The sequence below is a fragment of the Mesoplodon mirus genome (assembly GCF_964341445.2).
Source record: "Mesoplodon mirus genome assembly, chromosome: 5".
In the NCBI taxonomy this organism is placed as follows: domain Eukaryota; kingdom Metazoa; phylum Chordata; class Mammalia; order Artiodactyla; family Ziphiidae; genus Mesoplodon; species Mesoplodon mirus.
This window is the reverse complement of record NC_138980.1, coordinates 170517673-170535524: the sequence shown is the minus strand read 5'-3', so window position 1 is coordinate 170535524 and position 17852 is coordinate 170517673. Positions and strand designations below refer to the sequence as shown.

The following is a 17852-nucleotide window of genomic DNA, read 5'->3' as shown; positions in this document are numbered from 1 at the left end:
TTCCTCAACATAATAAAGGCCATATATGACAAACCCACAGCCAACATCGTCCTCAATGGTGAAAAACTGAAACCATTTCCACTAAGATCAGGAACAAGACAAGGTTGCCCACTCTCACCACTCTTATTCAACCTAGTTTTGGAAGTTTTAGCCACAGCAATCAGAGAAGAAAAGGAAATAAAAGGAATCCAAATTGGAAAAGAAGAAGTAAAGCTGTCACTGTTTGCAGATGACATGATACTATACATAGAGAATCCTAAAGATGCTACCAGAAATCTACTAGATCTAATCAATGAATTTGGTAAAGTAGCAGGATACAAAATTAATGCACAGAAATCTCTGGCATTCCTGTACACTAATGATGAAAAATCTGAAAGTGAAATCAAGAAAACACTCCCATTTACCATTGCAACAAAAAGAATAAAATATCTAGGAATAAACCTACCTAAGGAGACAAAAGACCTGTATGCAGAAAATTACAAGACACTGATGAAAGAAATTAAAGATGATACAAATAGATGGAGAGATATACCATGTTCCTGGATTGGAAGAATCAATATTGTGAAAATGACTCTACTACCCAAAGCAATCTACAGATTCAATGCAATCCCTATCAAACTACCACTGGCATTTTTCACAGATCTAGAACAAAAAATTTCAAAATTTGTTTGGAAACACAAAAGACCCCGAATAGCCAAAGCAATCTTGAGAACGAAAAACGGAGCTGGAGGAATCAGGCTCCCTGACTTCAGACTATACTACAAAGCTACAGTAATCAAGACAGTATGGTACTGGCACAAAAACAGAAAGATAGATCAATGGAACAGGATAGAAAGCCCAGAGGTAAACCCATGCACATATGGCCAACTTATCTTTGATAAAGGAGGCAGGAATGTACAGTGGAGAAAGGACAGCCTCTTTAATAAGTGGTGCTGGGAAAACTGGACAGGGACATGTAAAAGTATGAGATTAGATCATTCCCTAACACCATATACAAAAATAAGTTCAAAATGGATTAAAGACCTAAATGTAAGGCCAGAAACTATCAAACTCTTAGAGGAAAACATAGGCAGAACACTCTATGACATAAATCACAGCAAGTTCCTTTGGACCCACCTCCTAGAGAAATGGAAATAAAAACAAAGATAAACAAATGGGACCTAATGAAACTTCAAAGCTTTTGCACAGCAAAGGAAACCATAAACAAGACCAAAAGACAACCCTCAGAATGGGAGAAAATATTTGCAAATGAAGCAACTGACAAAGGATTAATCTCCAAAATTTATAAATAGCTCATGCAGCTCAATAGCAAAAAAAAAAACAACCCAATCCAAAAATGGGCAGAAGACATAAATAGGCATTTCTCCAAAGAAGATATACAGACTGCCAACAAACACGTGAAAGAATGCTCAACATCATTAATCATTAGAGAAATGCAAATCAAAACTACAATGAGATATCATCTCACACCGGTCAGAATGGCCATCATCAAAAAATCTACAAACAATAAATGCTGGCGAGGGTATGGAGAAAAGGGAACCCTCTTGCACTGTTGGTGGGAATGTAAATTGATACAGCCACTATGGAGAACAGTATGGAGGTTCCTTAAAAAACTAAAAATAGAACTACCATACGACCCAGCAATCCCACTACGGGGCATATCCCCTGAGAAAACCATAATTCAAAAAGAGACATGTACCAAAATGTTCATTGCAGCTCTATTTACAATAGCCCGGAGATAGAAACAACCTAAGTGTCCATCATCGGATGAATGGATAAAGAAGATGTGGCACATATATACAATGGAATATTACTCAGCCATAAAAAGAAACGAAATTGAGCTATTTGTAATGAGGTGGATAGACCTAGAGTCTGTCATACAGAGTGAAGTAAGTCAGAAAGAGAAAGACAAATACCGTATGTTAACACATATATATGGAATTTAAGAAAAAAAAATGTCATGAAGAACCTAGGGGTAAAACAGGAATAAAGACACAGACCTACTTGAGAATGGACTTGAGGATATGGGGAGGGGGAAGGGTAAGCTGTGACAAAGAGAGAGAGAGGCATGGACATATATACAGTACCAAACGTAAGTTAGATAGATAGTGGGAAGCAGCCGCATAGCACAGGGAGATCGGCTCCGTGCTTTGTGATCTCCTGGAGGGGTGGGATAGGGAGGGTGGGAGGGAGGGAGACGCAAAAGAGAGGAGATATGGGAACATATGTATATGTATACCTGATTCACTTTGTTATAAAGCGGAAACTAAAAATAAAAAATAAATAAATAAATAAATAAAAATAAAAATAAAATTAAAAAAATAAAAGAAATGCCTCTCCTCAAATAACTGGGTTGATAGACAGTTACCAGCTGGGTGTCCTGTATTCTTGAAGTTCATTTTCAAACTCAGTTTTCATTCTATTTTAACCTCATATTATTCTTTCAAGTAAAATTTCAAGTAAAAGGCAGGTTAATTTTGATGAGTAACATATTTCACTTCATCAGATGCATTACTCAAATAAATTTGAAGAATTTCTTGGCTATAAGATGGTTGGAACACTAATCTTCCTTTTTGTTTTTTTTCACTATTGTAAAAGTAAAGACCTTACATTTTGAATCCTTTAACAAAATGCTAAATTAAGTCAGAAATACACAATTCTTTTTTTTATGATAGAAATAACATGGGTAAACTGTCTTCTATTTTTTCACTAATATCAATGCAGATGCGATGGATGAAATTATATGATACAGATAAACACACAATGGGGGCCATCTTTGTTACTTTATTTCTGGTGTGTTTTACACAGCCAAAAATAAATAAATAAATAAATATTTTTAAAAAAAAACAACAGTTATTCCTTTTGACCCAGTAAATTACCTTTTGAGGATCTATATGGAATGTGAAATGTACAAGATGAGCCTGGGATGTCTTGAAATGCATAAAAGCAAGAAACTATCAAAGACTAAATAGATCCTGTCAAAAGGAGGCCAACTTGTAAGAGATCCCATTAGCCGAAATAGCCCAGTATGACTATAAGAAGAATGATAATCACACTCAATTAAAATATTATATGTATAAAACTCATGAGTTCCTAAGGATACTTTTTTAAAAACTTACTAGTTGCCATTGGATGTTATAAGGGCACTACGTCATTGCTCGGAAATTGATAAATACATGGAAAGAATAAAGAATTGGTCTGCCTTTCCTATACAAACTCTGTTTCAGAGAAGCCAAAAAATTGACGAGAATAAATTATTCCTTATACAAGAATTATGGCTAACTAATGCAGAAGAATGGCAATAAGAGAATTGCATTTCAATCCTTAATGAAACTCTGGATCTAAGCAATGGTTGTCAGTGGATCTTAAAATTATAGGTGAAATGTTCTTAAGAAACTCGCAGGACATTCTGACATCCCCTGGACGGATTCGTGACGTTTCTGAAGGTGGGGCAACCAGACTTCATAAGCTCTTGATATGATTCTACAGGAAGTACACAACATAAGAAATATTATGACCTAAATGGGAAAAGAAATTGAAAAAGAATAGATACATGTATATGTATAACTGAATCACTTTGCTGTACACCTGCAACTAATGCAACATTGTTAATCAAGTATACTCCAATGTAAAATAAAAATTTAAAAAGAATAAAATAAAGTATTACTTTCTGAACTGATTCAAAATTCTGGCAAAGCACAATAAAAGATTTTATCTCCCTTCCAAAAAAAGAAAACTATTATGACCGAAAAAACATTTGAACTTTAATTAAATCATGTCTCAGGTCTCACTACCAGTTTACAGGAAATACAGAGAACAGAGGAATGAGTTAAAAACATCACAGAAATACAATCATACAATTCTAGAAATGGGCACAATTCTATAAAAGATGAATAATCTGATTTCTCCAACAAATTCAATGGCATGAGAGGGGAGGGGGGACCACGTAGACTAAAATAATTGAGAGATACACAACCATGCAGTTTATGAACGTTATTGATACTTATTATCTGAATAGACCAACTGTAAAAGAAAAATTTGAGACAACTGGGGACATTTGAATACAGATTGGGTATTAGAATATTTAAGATATCGTTATTTGGGGGGTATAATAATATTCAGGTGGTTATATTTTTTTAGTCTTACTACTTAAATGCATATAAAATAGTTTATGAGGAAAATGGTGCAATGTCTGGTATTTCTTCAAATATTCCAGGAAAAAAAGGGGGGGTGGAAACAGGCAGGAGGAGGTAGAGATGGGTAAATACACAAGATGTGCAAAATGTTGATAACTCTTGAAGCTGAGCAATGGGTACATGGGTGTTCATTATACTATTCTCTCTACCTTTGTGTATGTTTGGGAAATTCTCTAATACAAAAAAATTTAACACTGAAAAATGATGTTTAAGAGGACATCAAAACATATAGAAATGAAATCCCATACATGCCAAGGTCTAGAAAGTCATGGAATAAATAATCTGAGGAAAAAAACTCTCATAAAAACCTGCTCCATGTACCGTATATTGATTTCTTATCTATATTTGAAATGGAATCACTGCAAATATTATCTGATTAGTTTTCAAATTGATAATTAAAAAAAAAAAGATCGATCACCTTCTACGTTCTTTTGGGCACCTAACGCTACCACCATTTCAACAGAAAGAGCATCAAAACAATCAAGTTAAGAAAGAAATTCAGTGAATTAAAAGATCTATGACATGCTCAGTGAACATGTCTTTCTCTTTGCAAAGAAATAATTTGGAGATGCGAAGAGAAGATAAATTTGCAGATCAGTTGTCTGTGATCCTCTTTAAAGAGGTTAAGGTGATGGTTGGACTTTTTCCCCAAAATCTGATGCTAAAGGTTCCAAAGTGAAGCAAAATTAATTGTGAGTGGAGGAAGGAAAAGTACAATCATAACAGCCCTTCTCTTCCAAGGAGACCGTGAAGCAAGCTAATAGCATTCAGGGGTTAAAAATAATTCCATTCACCATCTGTCCACACATTCTATATAATGACAGATGGAGATCTAATTTTTTTTGAAACTTACTACATTAAAAAATACTTCAGAAACATCTACCCAAACAGTGGATTAAAACTTGATTAAAAAATAAATAATTGAAGCACCAAAAGCTCATTGAAAGATGAGATGTTATGTGGAGATTGCTTTCCCATCGAAACAAAGCCATTTGTGTTCAGCAAAATGTTTTCTGCTGAATGAAACTACTAAATATTTTAATTTTCAATTTGTAAGGGAAAATTATTTACTCTCACTCACAGGTCTGTTTTAACCCCAGAGCTACAACAGCTGGGAAAATGCATTTGTAAGATGCCTAAACCAGAGCCCAGTCTTGGGTTCCTGGGAACCAGCTTCAGAGATGGAAGGTCTCATGCAGGGGCTTTTGGGGGGAGGTGCTCTCAGATACCCACCATGAGGGCTGAAGGAGACAGGATGGGGCACAGGGAGAAGCTGAGCCGGGCTGCAGTTGCAGAAGAAGCCTCAGCAAATACCACAGGGAGACAGGAAGCGGCCATGGCCCTTCAGAGGCCAAAATGGAGGCAAGGGTGCCAGGCCTTTGTATCCTCACAGAGGCCCATTTCCGGATGCCACTGGAACTTGGCTCTAACCTTGACAAAGGTAACACCTTTTGGCCAAGGGCCATTCCTGAGTGGGTCTCACTGGTGAGTGCCTTTGCAGAGGTCAGAGTCAAGTCTTCTGACTGCTTGGGCAATGAATGCTTTCGTCCTGAAGGGGAGACCCCTAGATCCATTACAGTTCACCCCTCGAGCCCTCCAAATCCAGTTCCTTTGTACAGTAATTTCATCCCATCTGAGAATAGCTCCATGGGATTCTGCATGATCTCTTTTTCTTGGGAAACTTATAAGCGGAAGGTTATTGGGATGTACTACAGTAGCCCCTGCCACTACAGCCGGTACCGCCATCTCCCTCTTCAACTCTCCTTTCTAGAGTCCCCATCCCCTCAGACAGCACTATGGCTAGTCAGATTGGCTTACCTGGTGGGGTGACGCAGATTCTCATCCCTGAGGGCTCTGAGCGCCCTAGGTCACCTGGAGGACATGCCTGTGGTGCTAAATGGCCAAATTCAACCCATAGCTATGGTACTTGCTCACTTACCTTCAAACTTCGGCGAGGGAGTACCAAGGAACAGCCTAGTGCATCCCTGTGTGTGGATGTGGCTATAACTAGACAGCAGCCGTAGCTTCAAGTTTAATGGAATTCTTGCCATGTCCCTTGATGGAAGCATTCTCTCCCTGAAAACCAGGGCCCGAGAGACTAAATGTGCAGTGATAAGGAGCACAAATTCCCCAAGCAGGTCACTGAGAATAATGTTTAAGTGGGTCAAGCCTACTTCCAATCCTTGTTTTATGGACCAATCAATTCCACCTATTGGGAGCACAGCACTATATAATGGGCGTTGATTTAATGCCAACCCATCCTCAAAGGGCATCATCTCCAGGCTGTCACCTTAGCTGTGTTTTCCAAAATCTCTGTTAGGCAGGAGGATTCTGGGTGGTGTGGTTTGGTGTAGGTAGGACCTGGTTGCTATAAAATGGGATTCTTGGTCCAGGGTTACATTATGTAGAATCCCATGCCAGTTTATCATATAATCTATAAACTCATGGATGGCAGGGATGACTGAATCCTTTAGGCAGGGAAGGCAAAGCAGTTTCTTGGAATATGTGTCAGTTCTGGTCTAGATACTTCATTGCCACTTGCAGATTGAAAGGGATCCTATGCAATCAAGTTGCTAACAAGTAACTGGTTAGTCTCCTCGGGGGAGGATGCTGTATGGAGGCCTCAGTGTTGGATTCTGTGTTGGCAGTTTGGATATATAGCAGTGGTAACAGATACACTAAGTCTGTTCTCAGTTATCAGCATCCTGGTTTTAAATGGGGCAGAGTGTGGAATTCAATGGAGGCATGATGGGACCACCACCCTTGCAGTGTTGAGTGGTTGAGGTGACAGATCTTGCTGCTGTTCTCCCCGAATGTGATACTGTTTTTTATTTACTCTCTCAACTGTAGTGGGAAAGTCTCAGGGTCCTCCATGTGGCCTTCTGCACTACAATAGCTCACTCTACCATATGACCCAGCAATCCCACTACTGGGCATATACCCTGAGAAAACCATAATTCAAAAAGAATCATGTACAATGTTCGTTGCAGCTCTACAACAACCAGGAGATGGAAACAATCTAAGTGTCCATCATCGGAAGAATGGATAAAGAAGATGTGGCACATATATACAATGGAATATTACACAGCCATAAAAAGAAATGAAAGTGAGTTATTTGTAGTGAGGTGGATGGACCTAGAGTCTGTTATACAGAGTAAAGTAAGTCAGAAAGAGAAAGACAAATACCGTATGCCAACACATATATATGGAATATAAGAAAAAAAAATATCATGAAAAACCTAGGGGTAAGATGGGAATAAAAACACAGACCTACTTGAGAATGGACTTGAGGATATGGGGAGGGGGAAGGGTAAGCTGTGACAAAGTGAGAGAGTGGCATGGACATATATACACTACCAAACGTAAGGTAGATAGCTAGTGGGAAGCAGCCGCATAGTACAGGGAGATCAGCTCGGTGCTTTGTGACCACCTGGATGGGCGGGATAAGGAGGGTGGGAGGGAGGGAGACGCAAAAGAGAGGAGATATGGGAACATATGTATATGTATACCTGATTCACTTTGTTATAAAGCGGAAACTAACACACCATTGTAAAGCAATTATACTCCAATAAAGATGTAAATATAATAATAATAATAAAGAGATTCTGTCAACTACTAAGGACATCCATTTCCTGACACATTCAGAGACTGAACAAATGATCACCAGATGGATCCCTGGAGCCAAAGAACCCACTGTGAACAATGCTGGGCCTGGATATTTTACTACCTACCCCTCATAAGACCCAAGGTTAGTAAAGAGCCATGATGAAACATAAAAATCTCTGAGTATCAATGGAGATTGTCTTGTCCAGGAGTCCCTGAAATATCTCGGAAACCACTGCAGAGTTATCCAAGGAAATGGTCACAGACCTTTGGGTAAAGACCAGAGAAATTATTACCATAGGCACTTGCCTTGGTATAGCAGGATCCTTCCTCAAACCAACCTTTCCTTTAGGCAACATTTTAGGGGTTGAAGGACTGGCTCGGGTCTGGAAATTGGCTGTGACTTTTCAGTGGGGGGTTTGTTAGTTTTATCCTTGTGAGTTACCCCTCTACCTGTCCTTACCACCACCGGGCTCTATTGGTCATCTCCATGGCTCTCTGTGAGGGAGGGTCCCCTTGCCACTCTCATTATAATTGCATTCTCTTTCCTTCCAGTGTTTCAGTTCTGCCACTTGACCCCTATCAATCTGGGATCTTATCGTCCTCTTTGTTCTCAGGGATCCCAGTTCTATATCAGCATCGTCTATAGCATCAGCCCTGCCTGCAGAGGACAGTCTCATGATGATTCTCAGGTAAGAGGATGCCCCTCTCACCAGCTCATTCCTTACAGCTTTGGTAAATGGAGTGTCCTCTGGGTACTCCTATGAAACACAGTGAACTGGTGGATTTTCCAGTCGTACAGAGTATATCCACCCTAGCGTGCCTGCTTCTTGGAGAATTTCAATCTCTTTCTCCAGCGTTTGTCAAGGCGTTGCTCACATATCTCCTCCACTTAACGTGGTCGTTGTTTTCCTAAGCTTCCAAGAGCCAACCAAGAGACTGTTAAACCCTATATGTCAGGAGAGTTCTTTCATATGGAGAAACTCTCCTTTATCCAACCTCCTTAATCCAGGCCCTTCAGAATTCAATCCCATAAGCACTCTTCCACTTCTGCTAGTATTTGTTGGCTAGGACCTTCATCTTCTTTAGTGTATTTTCTCTTTACTCCCTGATCAGGACCAGCACTTCTCCTGCTGGGTTTTATTATGACTTGACTCTAGTTCAGAGGTCAGCAAACCCTCCCTATAAAGAGCCAGTAAATAGTAGTAAATGTTTTAGGCTCTGTTGCAACTCTTCAAGTCTCTCACTGCGGCATGAAAGCAGCCATAGACAATATGTAACTGAATGGGCATAGCTGTGTTTCAATAAAACTTTATGTCCAAAACAGCGGACTACAGGCTGGACTTGACCCATAGGCTGTAGTTGCCGATCCCCATTCTAGATAGTGCCCCTAACTCCATCCTTAGTGTCGAGGGATGGAGTTAGGGGCGGACCCTGAGTTGGGAGCCTGTTGTCTTTTGTTGATGATGAAGAGGCTTCTCCCTCATCTTCAAGCAAGGGGGCAGCACTAGTTTTTCATAGGGAAGAGTAGGCCCAGAGGGTTCAAGGGCATTTGGTGATTCGAGATATTTAATAGTGCATGAACACAGATGTCTGCGTCCCAAGTCTCAGCACCTCATTTACTCCCAGTTAGGGCCTTGACCTTGGCATAGCAGACTTGCTGGGGTTGAAAATTCAAACTTCTCTGGAGCTCTGCTGGCCTTCCAATTAAGTCCAAGGTTGAATTCTGGCATTTTTTTCTGCCTCTGGCTGCAAGAGGCAAGGGTCTCTTTATAAACTTCCATAGCCTTTTGGCTTTCACACTTCGACTTAGATTGGTGATTAATCACTCCAGCCTTTCACTGCCTTTCTCTAAGTCATTGTATAGTGCTCAGCAACAACCATCCAATTCCACTGTCCCTACAATCACCACTTCCCTTGAATGTCTCAGATGCCCAGATCCTGCACCCATCTCTGCATTCCCTCCCAGCTGTCTCGCCACTAACAATTGCAGGGCTACAGCGTGCTGGGGGCTAACAGTACTCCACCCACCCCCAGAGATGGTGCCCTCATTGACTGCAGCCAGCTGGTGACCCAGCACCAGATCCCATGTAAGAGCCTCCTTCCTTGGGTCTTTCCTGCCACCGTTGCTTTTAGTTATTCTTCCCTGAAAACAAACTTTGAGATGGAGATTTACATTCAGGACTTTTTACTGGGGAGTGCTTTGGGGATCTATACCTATAAGCAAGTGAGAGAAAAGGGAATCCACATAGGGAGAAGTTGAACTATGATGCAGTTGCAATAAAGGCCTTAAGCAGTCCCACGGAAAGCTCTGGAGATGGGAAAGCTGTCAGAGTTGTCCTGATCTAGGCAAGGGGGCCAGCCACTGGATGCAGAGGGGGTGTGGCCTTGGGCAGGGCGGCTTCCTTCTGCTAAGGGCTGTTCCCGGAGAGGGGCTCATCAGCGAGGCATCAAAGGCCAGCTCTCCTGACCTGTGGGTGAACGAGTGCCTCAGTCCTGGAGGGGTGATCAGGCAGCACACCACAGCATCCACTACAACACAGGTTTGAGTGGTCGAGTTGGTGTATCCACGGTAACGAAATTAGATAGGCATCCATGAGCCCAGGTTTCCTGTCACATCCTCGTTACCAGGGATCTTGGGAGAAGCCCTGGGTTCAGCTAAATGTTGTGATTGTAATTGTTGTTCCTAAAAGAACTCTAGATAATGAAGGCAATGAAGTTTCAGTGTTTTACTGTCCATAGAAACATTAAAATCCACTTTTGAAGGGTAACATAACAACAAGAAAGAAAGAAAGAAAGGAAGAAAGAAAGAAAAAAGAAAGAAAGAAAGAGACAGAGAGAGAAGGGAGGAAGGAAGACATCAAGGAAGGAAGGAGAGAAGGAAGGAAGGAAGGGAGATTAAAGGAGAAAAATCAAGTCCTCCCAACTCACTGCAGCAGCCATATCTACTTAAATAAAAATCTACTTAAATAAAAGTAGTATAAAAAGTTAGCCTTTTAACAAATACTTGCTGAATTTTGAAACGGTTGAGGAGGGGACATTTTAATACCACGATGCTGACAGTGGCAAACTTAAAGACGTCGAATATACTTTCAAATGTATAGATGTATTTAAGTAAGAATCAATGGAACAGAGTGCTTACATTTTTGGCATGTACGATCTCCAAATAAATGAAATTTATTTCCCTCTAAACTTGGAATAATAATGTAGGTAGAGGCTTAAAAAATCATTTAAAATTATTTTTTCTTTGAAGCTGCAAATTATAAAATCCAACAGAAAGCAATGGTGAAGTGGTTTCTCAAGGTCCCCAAGCTCTGTCATATATTTGTACAGTTTCAAATTCTGATGAATCCCTCAGACGTTTCCTTCCAAGTACCTGTAATCCTTTCATATTTTTCAACATTAATTCATAGCCAGAACTTTTATCTTCAAACAACTTCAGGGTCGATTTCTCCCTGAAATTCTGTAAATTAGAGATTATGAACCTGAAATAATCAGTTTGGGCTCTTGTTTACAGATGTTTTTAATGTGGCCTTGTGTGTAATTTCTATCTTTATGAGTGTAGTAGGTAAAGGGTTTTATCGGTATGTAAAACAGATCATCTCACCTTATCTTTATTCTTCAGGAAATTGGGCTCCTGGCTAAGGTGGATTTTCAACAAATGAAATATAAACTTTCTCTGCATTCCTTAACTCATCTGTGACTGCCATTGGGTTCATTTTGAAACACACATATGTGCACACATACATACTCCGCACGTCTAACTCTCTCACCACCCAAATATAATAAACGTTTAGCCTTTTTTTTTTTTTTTCTTTTTGCGGTACGCAGGTCTCTCACTGTTGTGGCCTCTCCCATTGTGGAGCACAGTCTCCGGACGCGCAGGCTCAGCGGCCATGGCTCACGGGCCCAGCCGCTGTGTGGTATGTGGGATCCTCCCAGACCGGGGCACGAACCCGTGTCCCCTGCATCGGCAGGCGGACTCTCAACCACTGTGCCACCAGGGAAGCCCAATGTTTAGCCTTTTAATTACAGGCAACAGGCATGGATAGAAAGTCAGAGGCCACTGCTGCAAACCTGGGATCCTGTAAATCTGGTTGAAAGGCAAAAAGTAGCAAAGATCTTTCTGGATCCTGAGATGTCTGCTTCTTGGTCATGGAGTGGAGAGCATTGAATGAAATTGCACCGGCATGATCCGTAGCTTGGTGCTGGCACAGTAACATTTGGTAAAGCCCACAATCTGTCCAAACATGCCCAGAGCTCTGAACACTGAATGATGTTTTGTAAATCATGTGGCATCAAAACCTGGCCTGAACAGACATGAGGCTACTTCTAGGCTTGGCGTGAGTGGAGTCGGTCCTCTCTAGAAGTAGGAATGTGTGCCCCTTCTCCTTCCTTTCCTCGCCATCACTGGCCAATCTGAAATAAAGGCTACCCTTTATAAAGGCATTCTCTGTGTGTCAGCACCTGTTCGGTACTTTGTCACCTAGCTTTTGGAATGGCTACAATGCCCCTGGAAGGGATACATGACCAGCCCTATTTCAGATGAGGGATCTGAGACACAGAGAAACAAGTAACTTAGTGAAGGCCAAGAAGCACCAGGTGCAGAACCTGGATGGCACCGCAGCCTCTGACCACACAGGTCCTACTCCTACTACACTCCAGGCCCGGGTTTACGTGAGGACACTACTTCTTAAGGAAAGACATCTCCCCTGTGCACCAAAAGGCAGGAAAGTGTAGGGCAGTGGTTCTCAAACTGTGATCCAGGGACCCCTGCCTGTCACCAAGAACGTTTCAGGGGGGTTGCTATTTTCATAATAATATTAAGATGTTATTTTCCCTTTTCAGTCTTGTTCTCCCATCAGGTTACAGGGAGTTTGCACCATCTACGTGATGTGTGTCGTACAGTAGACTGAGTGCAGACGCAGAGAGGAAAATCCCGTTGTCGTCTGTTCATGCTGGATGTGAAAGACATTTGAAAAGGGGTAAAATAAATTCACTCTTAACATTGCAGTATTTGGAGGAATTATACTTATTTTCTTAAAAATGTATTAATGTTAATATGTGATGATTTTAGTATTTTTAAAAGGATTCACATTTAAATTTTTTCAGTCTTAATTCTTAACACATTTTATATCAATAAAGACACCCAACAAACCCAAAAGCTCTTTATAGAGTCCTCACTGCTTTGGTCGAGTGTAAAGGGGTGTCAGTGCCTCAGTCTCCCCACTTGGATAAATGGGGATATTACCTACCTTGCATAGTTGTTTTGAGAACACAATGGTCTAACACATCTAAAAGTGCACACAGCACTGTCTGGCACATAATAAGCTCTTTGTTTTAGCTTTTACTGCTATGAATTTTTACGTTATACATTTTTGTGTTTATATCATGAAAAACTCCACCATGCTTCAAGATGAACAAAAAGAAGACACTACCAACTTATCCAAATAGATTTCATTCATTGAATTAGCAATAGGAAGGACATCCTGGAAGGAGTGTTATGCTTCAAGCATAAATGTTATGAGAGTTTCTATTTACTGTCAATTGCATATTCCCATCGACCAGTACTAAGCATAATACAAATCTCTTCAGAAAAACTAAAATCCATCACTTTTTTTTTTTAATATTCGTGTATTTATTCTCAGAACATACAAACTCTTCTCAGAGAATAGAAAACAGAAAGTTCACTCTGACTTCAAGAAGGACTCAGCCAGCTCCCCATCCCCACACCTGCTAAAAAATTCCCTGGGTGAGGGATGCCTAGAGTGCACAGTACCCCTTGGCACAGGGGCCGTGCACAACTCTAAACAAGGCTCTCCACTTGTTTTATCATCTGAAAGGGCAAACAGCTGTCAAAATGACAGTAAGAGTCCAAGATCCATACTCCTCAGTGCCAGATCCCCTGGGTCATCTAGGGCAGTGATGGTGCTGCAGCTTACGCAGTCACGTCTGTGCCGAAGAAGTCCCAGCCCGGCAGCCAGGTTTTGTTCAGTCTAGGAGGGCAGTGCCAACTGGCTGCCCCCATACCTGGCAAGAGCTGATGGCCCAATGCAATCCCAAAGCCCGCCAGAGGGGCAGGGCTGGGCCAAAACCTAGGGTAATTTGTTCTCCTTGCCTCCTAGCTTCCTCTCTTCTTACAGCCCCACACTCAGGCCTTCAGACCTGAGGGTCTGGGCCAGGGAGTCTGATTGTTTCCTAAGCCCCCATAAGAGTGCAGACCTGGGAAGAGATGTGAGGGTCCTGAAGAACAGGCTCCAGGGCACAGCCCTGAACCTCAGGGAGAGCGCTGTGTCAGGCAAAGATGGTCTCTTCCCGGCGCTTCTTGGTGAGGATGGTGCCTGGCTTGTGCTGGGCATCGGGGTGGTTGGCTAGCTCTGGGGGGCAGGAGGACACCGGGCTCTCCAGGATGGCTTGCTTCAGCTCATAGAACACAGCAGAGTCCTCTTTGGTGAGGAAGGTAATGGCCACACCACTCTTGCCTGCTCTTCCCATGCGGCCAATGCGGTGGATATAATCTTCCATGTTTTTGGCCATATCATAGTTGACAACCATAGACACATCTTGGATGTCGATACCACGACCCACCACATCTGTAGCCACCAAAATATCCTTGGCCCCAGCCTTGAGGCTGGATAGTGCAAACTCTCGCTGCTCCTGGCCTTTTCCACCATGCAGCATACAAGCATTGTACCCCATCTTCTCCAGGGATTTGGCCAAAACATCACAGCCCTTCTTCTGGTTGACAAAAATGATGATGGGGGGATCAAAGCCTTGCTCCAAGATTGCCAGCTGCTGTTTCCTCTTTTCAGACTCTGACATGAGGAAGACCTTCTGTTCCACACGTTCGTGGGGCTTGCCGGCAGAGCCAATGTACACCACAGCAGGTCGCCGAAGATAGCTCCGGGCCAGACGCTCCACCGCTGGCGGCATGGTGGCTGTGAACATGACTGTTTGGCGGTACTTATGTTTTCCTGACTCGAAGTTGGCCAACATCTTCTCAGGGTCCTCGGCCTCATCCGTGTCTGGCTTCTGGTTGGTGACAGGCATGTGCTCCAGGATCTTCTGGACGTCTGGCTCAAAGCCCACATCAATCATCCTGTCTGCCTCATCCAGAACCACATAGGTACAGCGGCTCAGCACCAGGTAGCGGTTCTCCAGCACATCAATCAGACGTCCTGGAGTAGCAATCACTATCTCACAACCCATGCGCAGCCTGAAGCCCTGGTCTCCTCTGGAGATGCCGCCAATGACAGCCACAGTGTGGATGCCTAGCGGCTTCCCAAACTTGATGGTCTCTTCCTCAATCTGCTGAGCCAGCTCACGAGTGGGGGCCAGGATGATGGCGTAAGGGCCCTGGTCTGACTCTTTGATCCTGTCAATTTTGGGGAGAGTGGTAATCCAGACCAGCAACGGGATGAGGAAGGCTGCTGTCTTGCCGCTGCCAGTCTCAGCCACTCCAATGATGTCACGATTCTGTAGCCCAATGGGAATTGCCTGACGCTGGATAGGTGTCGGCTCCTTGTAGCCACACTTATCGATGACCTCCAAGATGTGTGGAGGCAGAGAAGAGTCCTTCCAGGATCGGATGGGATTGGGGATCTTGCCACCTTTGGTGGTGATGCTGTAGTCCTCACGGAAGATCCGCCAGTCCCTGTCTGTCATCTCATCCAGCTTCTTCTGGGACCAATGCCGACCATCCCAGCATTGCTTGGCTTCCTTCTTACGAAGTTTGCGGAGTCTTGCCTCCTCCTGCTCCTTTTCTTCCAGCGTCTGCCTCTTCTCCATTAGGTCTCCATAGAAACGTGACTGCTCTCGTTTCTGCTGTTTTAGGTCAATGCCCGCAATGAAGCCTCGCCCCAGCAACTGCACCTGATGCCGTTCTTTGTACAGGGGGTTGTAGTCAATGGAAGTGTCCTCAGATGCATCCCACTCAAAGACAAACTTGCGGTCATTGAGATGCCTCGTCCGGCGCCGCTTCTTGATGCCACCCAGGTAACGCTCCTTAATGGCATGCGGTTCCTTGTTCTTATCCTTCTCCTCCCGGATCTTCTGCCGCCCTTCCTCATCCTCATTTCCGTTGGTCTCCCACTCCATCCTCTCCCTGCGTTCCCGATGTTCCCGTTCCTGAGGGTCTTCCAACATTTTCCTGCCCAAGTCTTGGAACTGTTTCCTTTTCTTCCTCTCTTCCTCAAGCATCCTCTGCTGCTCCTCCACCTCCTGCTGCTGTCGCTTTAGGGCTTCACCCTCTCGTTCTGCTTTGGAGAGGAACTTGGGCTTAGCCTCAGCTTCTTCCTCAGCCTTTTTCTTGGCCAGAAGTTCCTCCAGGGATAATGGCTGGGCCTTAGGCTTCTTATCACCATGTTCATCCTCTTCATCCTTCCTAGAGTCTCTGTCTTTCAGAGATTTAAAATCTTTTCCTCGGCCAGGAGATAAACTGGATCACTTGCGGTCCCGTCTGTGCCCATCCTTATCCCGATCTCGGTCCTTCTTATTCCGATCACGCTCCTTATCTCGCTCTCGTTCTTTGTGCCGGCATTCTCTTTCTGCAGACTTGGAACGGGAACGGGAACGAGAACGGCTGCCTCCTCGACGCCTTTCCCTTGAACCATGCCGTTTCCTGTCTTTAGATGGGGAAGACTTCCGGTCTCGGGCTCTATCCCGTTCTCTGTCAGGAGTCCGAGATCGTTTCCTTTCCTCCTTGGAAGGTGATGCCTCATGGTCCTTCTTATCAGCCAGCTCTCCTGCCATCACTCTTGAGTCCGAACTGCCCAACGCGGCCTCAACGTCGCCGAGCAGTCGCCATCTTTCCCATTTCCTGGTCCAAAATCCATCACTTTTATAGACAGAGTCTTATTTTCCACATTTGCAGTTGCTGGGTCTAGAAAATGGATGATCTTGGTCAGGACAACATGTCAGAGACACATCACCCAAGGTAAAAATGGTATTTGCTGATGCAATACCAAATGTGGTCATTAATAATAGAGTATCATGCAGTAACATAATAATGAATGCCTTAGATTTAGAGGTCTTATTCAATAGAATCAAAATTGTAGATTTCTTTAACAAATACAGATTTGACGTTTTAGTATAGTTGAACACTTTTAATATATTTGTAGGTCTATGCTAAATATAGGTGCATTCATTTCCTCCAAGGAGATGCATCATGTTTACTCAGAAAATAGTTTGTACTAAAAGGTTGTTCGAAGGAGTTAAAAAAAGTTTGACTTTGCTGAGTAGTATAGTGAGTATCAAGCCCAGCATGGAGACAATTGTTTTCCCTTGTTGTCAACTACTGACGTGTCCCACAGATGAGTCATGTGACACCATCCTAAGCCTCCAGGTTCTTGTATGTAACCCAGATGGGAAGGAAGAGGTGGGAGGTGGAAATTGATCTGGGTCAGTTCAATGTGTCACCAAAGTCTGAAGTTCTATGACTCAAGCAGCAGAGATGATAGCGCAGTGAGGCAGAGCAGCAAGACCCTGGCCAATGATGCCTGAGATTCCTGAGCTGTACAATGGGAATAATAATCACATCTACTTGGTCAGGGTGTCGTAAAGAGTAAGTAACATAAGGAACGTTTGTAAAGTCCTTGCCCTTGAAGTCATACTGACAGGAAAACTGCACCAAAAGTTGGCAAGTGGAAATCAAAACGCCAACTGTGCAAAACAGGTGATGGTATAATGGCAAAGTGTACTAGTCACTACTGCTTGTGTAAACCCAGTGGTGTACAACAATTGCTTTATTATGCTCACGGCCTCCGTGGGCCAGGGATTTGGGGAAATCTCATTTGGGCAGTTTTTGGTTAGGGTCTGTCGCATGGCTGTGGTCAGACGTCAGTGGACGCTGCCGTCATCTGAAGATTCGACTGGGCTGGGCGTGCAAGATGGTGACCTCCGATGCTGGCAGTTGGTGTTGGCCACTGACTGGAGTCTCACCTGGGACCATCAACCGGAGCCCCTACAGTGACCTTTCCCCATAACCCGGGCTTTTGTACAGCCTGACCTCCTTGAGGGAGTCAGACTTCTTACGTGGTCAGTGGCCAAGGAAGC

At 43.1% G+C, this 17852-nt stretch overlaps 2 protein-coding genes across 2 annotated transcripts; both read right to left on the bottom strand.

Moving 5' to 3' along the window:
• Positions 1-13413: 13413 nt before the first annotated feature.
• LOC309805418 (putative ATP-dependent RNA helicase DDX23) lies at positions 13414-16177 on the bottom strand (the record flags this gene model as incomplete). Its single annotated transcript, XM_082623318.1, has 2 exons — positions 13414-16121; positions 16160-16177. 2 exons carry the CDS (start codon positions 16175-16177, stop codon positions 14094-14096), a joined length of 2046 nt encoding a protein of 681 aa, XP_082479444.1. The 3' UTR covers positions 13414-14093.
• LOC309803779 (uncharacterized protein) lies at positions 13414-16550 on the bottom strand (the record flags this gene model as incomplete). The annotated part of the gene is made up of 1 exon (XM_082620495.1): positions 13414-16550. The coding sequence occupies one exon, from the start codon at positions 16548-16550 to the stop codon at positions 16242-16244; it is 309 nt and encodes a 102-aa protein (XP_082476621.1). The 3' UTR covers positions 13414-16241.
• Positions 16551-17852: the final 1302 nt, after the last annotated feature.